The 9,103-nt window shown below is 40.6% G+C and overlaps 3 protein-coding genes across 3 annotated transcripts in view; 2 read left to right on the plus strand and 1 right to left on the minus strand.

The window, feature by feature from the left end:
• Positions 1 to 89: 89 nt before the first annotated feature.
• On the plus strand, positions 90 to 7,030 carry B0P05DRAFT_586848 (uncharacterized protein; the record flags this gene model as incomplete). Its single annotated transcript, XM_051582538.1, has 3 exons — positions 90 to 360; positions 434 to 2,820; positions 2,867 to 7,030. 3 exons carry the CDS (start codon positions 90 to 92, stop codon positions 7,028 to 7,030), a joined length of 6,822 nt encoding a protein of 2,273 aa, XP_051435269.1.
• Positions 7,031 to 7,111: 81 nt separating this feature from the next.
• B0P05DRAFT_586849 (40S ribosomal protein S20) lies at positions 7,112 to 7,574 on the minus strand (the record flags this gene model as incomplete). The annotated part of the gene is made up of 3 exons (XM_051582539.1): positions 7,112 to 7,418; positions 7,468 to 7,514; positions 7,560 to 7,574. 3 exons carry the CDS (start codon positions 7,572 to 7,574, stop codon positions 7,112 to 7,114), a joined length of 369 nt encoding a protein of 122 aa, XP_051435270.1.
• A 133-nt stretch (positions 7,575 to 7,707) lies between these two features.
• B0P05DRAFT_540441 (GHMP kinase) overlaps positions 7,708 to 9,103 on the plus strand; it is a 1,423-nt gene continuing 27 nt past the window's right edge. The window contains exons 1-2 of the mRNA XM_051578066.1: positions 7,708 to 7,820; positions 7,862 to 9,103. The exon at positions 7,862 to 9,103 is cut by the window's right edge and continues 27 nt beyond it. Of these exons, the coding sequence (XP_051435271.1) occupies positions 8,082 to 9,044 (963 nt within the window). The 5' untranslated portion in view covers positions 7,708 to 7,820; positions 7,862 to 8,081 and the 3' untranslated portion in view covers positions 9,045 to 9,103. The remainder of the gene's footprint in view (positions 7,821 to 7,861) is intronic.

Genomic DNA, 9,103 nt, shown 5'->3' on the forward strand with positions numbered 1-9,103 from the left:
ATCAAGTTTTTTACTAAAAAATATTATCTACAAAACACGTAAGGAAATACAATGCATTGTTTATTTTGATATTCAATCACGTTTAGAAAATGTCCAACTTTCCTATCCCATCCGTTGAAGCTGCTGGTACTGCTCCAGGAATCAGTACTGGAGCTCAAATTCCTGCTCCTGCTGCTCATGCAACACCTCTGTCTTCCTTATCTCCGTGTTCGTCTACAGGTCCTCACCGACCAGTCACGGCTTATGAGGATAAAGACATGACAACTGCCACTTTAGTACTCAAAGATGGCACCAGCTATCAAGGTATCTCTTTTGGTGCCGAATCTAAAAGCATTTCTGGTGAATGCGTTTTCCAGACAGGTAAAACTTGTTTGCATAATAGCAAGGCTGTCGGAACAACTGACTCTAATTTGACACGTTTCACAAACAATAGGTATGGCTGGTTATCCTGAATCACTAACAGACCCTTCGTACCGCGGCCAAATCTTGGTCTTGACTTTTCCTCTGATTGGTAATTATGGTGCTCCCTCTCGCACTGAGATGGATGAGCTTCTCAAGGATATTCCTAAATATTATGAGTCGAATGAAATCCATATTGCCGGTCTGATTGTTGGTAGTTATGCACCAGACTACTCTCATTATCTCGCTTCATCATCTCTTTCCAGTTGGCTTAAAGAGAACGAAATTCCCGCCCTTTATGGGATTGACACGCGTGCACTTACCAAGAAGATTCGTATTCAAGGTGTCCTTTTGGCAAAAATACTGTTTCCAAAATCTGTAATTGGCCATACAATGGATGCCGCTGCTTCTGCACTTGGATTCTTTCAAAAACATTCCTCTGAAAGCCAAATGATCGAGTATGAAGATATAGATTGGATCGATCCAAACAAGAGAAATCTTGTGGCTGAAGTATCCATAAAAGAACCTAAAACTTACTATCCTGATCCTGAAAAGGCTCTCAAGACACCTTCTGGTCGCACAATGCGTATCCTTGCTGTTGATATCGGTATGAAATATAACCAGATCCGCTGCTTTGTATTCCGTGGTGTTGAGCTCAAGGTTGTACCTTGGGACTACGATTTTAATGCCGAACCAAGCGATTCATTTGATGGTCTCTTTCTCTCAAATGGACCTGGTGACCCTACTACTATTGATATAACAATTCAGAACTTGAGAAAGTTCATTCAAGATGTCAAAAAGCCTGTCTTTGGTATCTGCTTAGGTCATCAGGTTATGTCTCTTGCTGCTGGTGCAAAAACGCTAAAAATGAAGTATGGTAATCGTGGCCAAAACATTCCTTGTACCAATATGCTTTCTGGACGTTGTTATATCACTTCTCAAAACCACGGTTATGCAGTTGATGGATCTTCTCTTCCACCTGAATATCAAGAGCTTTTTATTAATGCAAACGATGGTTCTAACGAAGGTGTCATTCACAAGTCCAAGCCTATATTTTCTGTTCAATTTCATCCAGAATCTACTCCTGGTCCTCGCGACACTGAGTTCTTATTTGATGTCTTTCTCAACAATATCAAGGATTGTCTTGAGAAGCAAGCTCCAGTACCTGTACATATGCCTGGAGGAAGCATTGTTGAGAATAGAAACAAGAACCCTCGTGTTCATGTTAACAAGGTACTTGTCCTTGGTTCGGGTGGTTTATCTATCGGACAAGCCGGCGAATTTGATTATTCTGGTTCTCAAGCTATCAAGGCCCTGAAGGAAGAAGGAATTTATACAGTCTTGATCAACCCCAATATTGCTACTATTCAAACCTCCAAAGGCTTGGCAGACAAGGTCTACTTCTTGCCTGTTACTCCCGACTATGTTCGCAAAGTGATTCAGTTTGAGAAACCAGATGGTATTTATGTTACTTTTGGTGGCCAGACTGCTTTGGGCGTTGGTATTGCACTAAAAGACGAATTCGAGTCTTTAGGTGTCAAAGTACTGGGTACTCCAATCGACACAATTATCACTACTGAAGATCGAGATCTCTTTGCTCAAGCATTATACGAAATCGATGAAAAGTGCGCTCAATCTTCATCAGCAGTTACTGTCGAAGAAGCAATTGCGGCTGCTAAAGAGATTGGCTATCCAGTTATTTGCCGTGCTGCTTACGCTCTTGGTGGTTTAGGCTCTGGTTTTGCTGATAACGAGCAAGAATTGTCAGCTTTGTGTAATAAAGCATTTGCTACTTCTCCTCAAGTCTTGATTGAAAAGTCTATGAAGGGTTGGAAAGAAATTGAATACGAAGTTGTTCGTGATTGTCAAGACAATTGTATCACTGTCTGTAACATGGAAAACTTTGATCCTCTTGGTATTCACACAGGTGATTCTATTGTTATCGCTCCTTCTCAGACTTTGTCTGATGCAGACTACAACATGCTTCGTACCACAGCTGTCAATGTCATTCGTCACTTGGGTGTTGTTGGTGAATGTAACATTCAATATGCCTTGAACCCCTTCTCCAAGGAATATTGTATCATTGAAGTCAATGCTCGTCTTTCTCGTTCTTCTGCCCTTGCTTCAAAGGCTACTGGTTATCCTCTTGCTTTTGTTGCTGCCAAGCTTGGTTTAGGCATTCCACTCAACGAAATCAAAAACAGCGTCACCAAAGTCACTTGTGCATGCTTCGAACCTTCTCTTGATTATGTTGTAGTCAAGATTCCTCGTTGGGATCTCAAAAAATTTAACCGTGTCAGCACTGCTCTTTCTTCCTCCATGAAATCAGTTGGTGAAGTAATGGCCATTGGACGCACTTTTGAAGAAACTATTCAGAAAGCAATTCGTGCTATTGATTATGGCTTTGTAGGGTTTAGTCAGGTATACTCATTCCTTTTTGACTAATATATACTAAAGGTATTCTTAGAATACTTTTGTTGCAGACAAAGACATTGATTTTGAATTGAAGAATCCCTCTGATCAAAGATTATTTGCTATCGCTAATGCAATGAATAAGGGCTATTCTGTTGACAAGATATGGGAAATGACAAATATTGACAAATGGTTCTTGAACAAATTGATGCACATTGTAGACTTAGGCAAACGTCTAGATGGATTTAACAAGGCAAATGTTCCTGGTAACTTGATCCGTTTAGCAAAGCAACTTGGTTTCTCTGATCGTCAAATCGCAAATCACTTGAACAGTAATGAGCTTGCTGTTCGTAAACTGCGTCAAGAATACAGAGTCACTCCTTTTGTCAAGCAAATCGATACTGTGGCTGCAGAGTTCCCTGCATTCACCAACTATTTGTATATGACATACAATGCTGTTGAGCATGATATAGAATTCAATGACAAAGGTATCATGGTTTTGGGTTCAGGCGTGTATCGTATTGGTTCCTCTGTTGAATTTGATTGGTGTGCTGTTCGTGCCATTCGTACCATTCGCCAACAAGGTATTAAGACTGTTATGGTCAATTACAATCCAGAAACTGTTTCTACCGATTATGATGAAGCAGATCGTCTTTATTTCGAAAACATCAACCTAGAACGAGTCTTGGATATCTACGAAATTGAAAAGTCTTCCGGTGTCTTGATGTCCATGGGCGGACAAACCCCTAACAATATTGCATTACCTTTGTATCGTCAGAATGTCAAAGTACTCGGCACGTCTCCTGAAATGATTGATAACGCAGAAAATCGCTACAAATTTTCTCGTATGTGTGATAGCATTGGTGTCGATCAACCACTCTGGAAGGAGTTGACAAACCATGAAGATGCTGAGAAATTCTGTGAAAACGTTGGCTTCCCTGTCTTAGTGAGACCTTCTTACGTTCTGTCTGGCGCTGCCATGAATGTTGTGTTCTCAAAAGATGACCTTGCTTCTTATCTCAAAGAGGCTGCAGATGTTTCTCGTGAACACCCTGTGGTTATTACGAAATACATCGAAGAAGCAAAAGAAGTGGACATGGACGCTGTTGCTCTCGACGGGAAGCTCTTGATGCATGTTATTTCTGAACATGTTGAGAATGCTGGCGTGCACTCTGGAGATGCTACTCTTGTCCTACCACCTCAAGATTTGGATCCTGAAACAATTCGCAAGATTGAAGAAGCTACAGCCAAAATTGGTCGTGCTCTGAACATTACTGGACCTTTCAACATTCAGTTTATTGCCAAGAACAACGAAATTAAGGTGATTGAATGTAATGTACGTGCTGCCAGATCATCGCCTTTCGTCTCTAAAGTGATGGGCGTAGACTTGATTGAAATGGCTACACTTGCCATGCTTGGTCTGCCAGTAACACCTTATCCTAAAGTCACTATTCCTAAAGACTATGTGGGTGTCAAGGTTCCTCAATTCTCTTTTAGTCGTTTGTCTGGTGCAGATCCTGTCTTGGGTGTTGAAATGGCCTCTACTGGTGAAGTAGCTTGTTTTGGCAAAGACAAATATCAGGCTTATTTAAAAGCCTTGTTGGCCACTGGCTTCCGTGTACCAAAAAAGAACATTTTGTTTTCGATTGGTTCTTATAAAGAAAAGCAAGAGCTATTACCTTCTGTTCGCAAACTTCATGAATTGGGCTACACAATCTTTGCTACAACAGGTACTGCTGATTTTATTTCAGAACATAACATTCCTGTGAAGCATCTTGATACCTTGGATGCTGATACTGACGACAAACTAAAGGCTGAATATTCTCTTCAACAACACTTGTCCAACAATTTGATTGACTTGTATATTAACTTACCTTCTCGTAATCGTTTCCGTCGACCTGCCACTTACATGTCCAAGGGCTATCGTTCCCGTCGAATGGCAGTTGATTACTCTGTACCTCTCTTGACAAACGTCAAATGTGCTAAATTGTTCATTGAAGCTATTACAAGTAACAGAGACAATCAAATCCTTAGCATCGACTACAAGACAAGCCATACTCAAGCACATTTACCTGGCTTATTTAACATCAATGCTTATTTGAAGAGCAGTGATGACTTCGCTACTGTTGCAAAAGCATCTCTATCTGCTGGCTTTACCACCATCTCTGCCTTTTGTAGAGGAGTTACGAACAATACTTTATTGGATAGTCTAAGCGAAATAGCTCACAAAAATGCTTATACAGACTATCTGTTGAACATTACCGCTACTGCAGAAAATGCTGCGCACGTTGGAGACTATGCTTCTGATGCTGCTGCTGTGTACATCAATACAGACTTGATTGGGTCAGGCAAAGTCTCTGTATTTGACTCCATCTTCTCATCCTGGCCAACTTCGCAATTGATTATTACTGATGCAAAAGGTACTGATCTCGCATCTATCTTACTCTTGGCTTCGCTTCATAACCGTGTTATCCACGTCTCAAATGTGATTAGCAAAGCTGATTTGGCTCTGATTAAGATGAGTAAAAAGAAGGGACTAGCTGTAACTTGTGATGTTGCCATTTATTCCCTGTTTTTCCATTCAGAAGATTTCAACGACACCAAGCTCTTGCCTACTCGTAAAGAGCAGGAAGCATTATGGAAAAATTTGGATGTTATTGATTGCTTCACTGTGGGCTACTTGCCTCGTAAACTAGCTGCTGAAGTTGGTCAAGAAACAGATGCAACTGCTGGTATTCATGAAGCTCTGCCTTTGTTGCTTGGTGCTGTCAATCATGGACGCTTGACAATGAAAGATATCTCTGAACGTCTGTACGATAATCCTCGAGCTATCTTTGGTATTCCTCCTCAGCCAGATACATCCATTGAAATCATCATTGATCGCAAGTCTACCTGGCCTGTCAATAAAGACAACTGGTCCCCTTTGGCTGGTATTACTGTCTATGGTTCAGTCGAAAGAGTTACGTTGAATGAAACAGCCATGTTTATGGATAGCCATCTTACTGACGAATCCAAACTTGGTCGCGATGTTTCCCTCCAGGCACAAAGCCTTAAGACCACAGCAGAACACGACCACAAAGAACTCGAAACTCTTGCTGAACAAAATGAAAAGCACAAGCAACATGTTGAACAAAGTTTGGCTGTACTTGAATCAGCAGCTGTCGAGGAAAAGCATCCTCCTCGAGTCTCTGATTCTATAAAACTTGCAGGTGCTGTAGGTCAGCAATTAGTTTCGTTACAAGCTCCTCGCTATGAGATTTCTGCTTCTCTGGCTCGTGTTGTAGGCCGCTCACCCTTTTACCGCAAGCATATCTTGAGAGCTGCTCAATTTGATCGTAACGATCTCCACTTGTTGTTTGGTGTAGCTCATGAAATGCGTAATTTGGTCGAGCTTTATGGTTCTATCAACTTGTTACAAGGTCGTGTGATGAGCACTATGTTCTTTGAACCTTCTACTCGTACTTCCAGTTCTTTTGAAGCTGCTATGTATCGTTTAGGAGGCCAAGTGGTTCCTGTTACTGCTTCCACTTCGTCTGTCCAAAAGGGTGAATCTCTTGCTGATACGATACGTACGCTTGGATGTTATGCTGATTTAATTGTCCTTCGTCATCCTCAGCCCGGATCTGCTCAGATCGCTGCCAAGTATTCCAAGGCACCCATTATCAATGCTGGTGATGGTATTGGTGAACACCCTACACAAGCCTTTTTAGACACATTTACCATTCGTGAAGAACTCGGTACTGTCAATGGCTTGAATGTCACACTTGTAGGTGATTTAAAGAATGGTCGTACTGTTCATTCTTTAGTCAAGATCTTGACTTACTATCAAGTTACCATTAATTATGTAAGCCCTGAATCTTTAGCTATGCCCAAAGAAATTGTGGAGGAAGCAAAAGCAGCTGGCGTAAAACAACATTTCTATGACTCTTTGGATCAGGTGATTGGACTGACTGATGTTCTGTACATGACTCGTGTTCAGAAAGAAAGATTTGACACTGAAGAAGAATATCGTCGAGTCAAAGATGCCTTTATTTTGAACAATGATGTCTTGAGTAAGGCCAAGTCTCATATGATTGTGTTGCATCCTTTGCCTCGTGTGAATGAAATCGAACCTGAAGTTGATTTTGATCAAAGAGCTGCCTACTTTAGACAGATGCGATATGGCCTTTATGTCAGAATGGCCCTGTTGGCACTTGTACTAGGAACTCTTCGCGGTTAAATTATTAAAATAAAATTTGACAGATTAAAGTATAAGCCACTCTCTTAAAGAAATTCACAAATTACTTTTTTTTTTATTGATTTAAGCAATGGTAACTTCAACTTCAACTCCGGGTTCAATGGAGATGGAGGTGATTTGCTTGACGATTTCAGAAGGAGAGTGCAAATCGATCAAACGCTTGTGAATTCTCATTTCGAAACGGTCGAAGGTTTCAGAACCGTTACCACAAGGAGACTTACGGGTGGTGATCTTGAGGACCTTGGTGGGGAGACGAACGGGACCCTTGACCTTGAGTTGCTTGTCCTTAGCACGTTGGATGAGGTCAGAAGAAACCTTTTCCAAGTTCTTGACGTTACGAGAAGTCAAGGTGATACGGATACGGTGGATCCTTTAGACATGTTAATACTTCATTTCCTCAAGAATTATGGTTTACTTACTTGGCTTCAACTTGTTCTTCCAAACCGGGCTTGGTAGCAGACTTAGCCTATATAACAATAAATACCTTCATGGATACTTGGTTTATACATACAGCAACAGCAGACATTTTTAGGATAAATGTAAAAGAAAGAGTTTCTAATTTGCCTGCTCATTGAAAATTTTTACCTGTTTTTTTCTTGATACAAGTCACGAAAATTTATTGTAATAGCTGAACTTGAATGCACATGTTGATCTTTGCACTCCTTTCTTTTCTTTCTTCATCATGACCACCAGTGAGATGAACAAACGTGTACTTGTGTCTTCACCCGGAAAAGTTATTTTGTTTGGCGAACATTCAGTTGTTTATCAAAAAGTAGGAAATACATAATTTCATTTCTTATTTACATGTCATAGACTGCTGTGGCTGCTTCTTTAGGCCTTCGTTCCTATCTTTATTTTGAAGAAACTAAGACCAGTACAGTCCAGTTGATTCTTCCCGATGTAGGCATTCATTGCTCTTGGGATTTGAAAGAATTGCCTTTGAGATTTAATTATCCTGATTCAGGTACCAAAATTTATTTATTTATTCTGATATTCAAATGGTCTCTGCCTAGATACCCGTCATCCTAAGGACATGCCTAGTCAACTCAAGTCTAGATTAGATGATCTTGTTGGACAAGCAACAAAAGAAGCACAACACCAAGCGCTCATGGCATTTTTGTATTTGTTGGTCATTCTTGAGTCTAAAGCTAAAGAGCCACTAGTGAATGGCTTTACAGTATGTATTCGTTCATTTTTACCTGTAGGCGCTGGCTTGGGAAGCTCTGCTAGTTATTCAGTGGCTATTGCTACTGCCTTGCTGATCTTAAATAACATGATTCCTGTTGATTTCAACCAGTGTCATGAACGGGAAACCCATTTGAATCTAATCAACGCATTTGCATTTAAAGCAGAAGAAGTTATCCATGGTAATCCTAGTGGTGTTGACAATGCTGTGGCCACATTTGGTGGTGCCAAGGCCTTTATGCGTGGAAAAGGCTTTACTACATTGGAGGGCTTTCAATCACTACGTTTGTTATTGACCAACACTAAAGTACCTCGATCCACAAGTGCACTTGTTGCTGGTGTGGCTCATAAGAAGCAAGCTTATCCAGAAATTGTGAATCCCATGCTAGATGCTATGGATGGCATTGCTGTGCGTTGTAAAGATGCTTTTAAAAAACTTCAAGAAAATCAGTTGACTTCAGAGAGTTTAATGGACGAACTAGAGGATCTGGTTGAACTGAACCATTGTTTGCTATCAGGTCTTGGTGTGAGTCATCCCAGCCTAGAGAAAGTACGAGCCATTACAAAAGAACTTGGATTCAAGACAAAATTGACAGGTGCTGGAGGTGGTGGTTGTGCAGTAACATTTATCCGAGATGATATCCCTCAAACCTTGATTGATCAAGTCATGACGAATTTAAAGCATGAAGGCTTTGATTGTTATCAGACTTCTGTGGGTGGCACAGGTGCAAATGCAGTGCTTTTAAGAAATGATGAAAATGCTCAATGGCTTCTTGAAACAAGCCGCGATACCTTGGAATCTTATCTTTAATCTTAATGAAACATGCAAATGTAAAAGTAATTAATAAATAGTATTTTTATTTAAAGCGA

This window comes from Gilbertella persicaria (genome assembly GCF_025201335.1).
Source record: "Gilbertella persicaria strain CBS 190.32 chromosome Unknown B0P05scaffold_18, whole genome shotgun sequence".
Classification (NCBI taxonomy): Eukaryota; Fungi; Mucoromycota; class Mucoromycetes; order Mucorales; family Choanephoraceae; genus Gilbertella; species Gilbertella persicaria.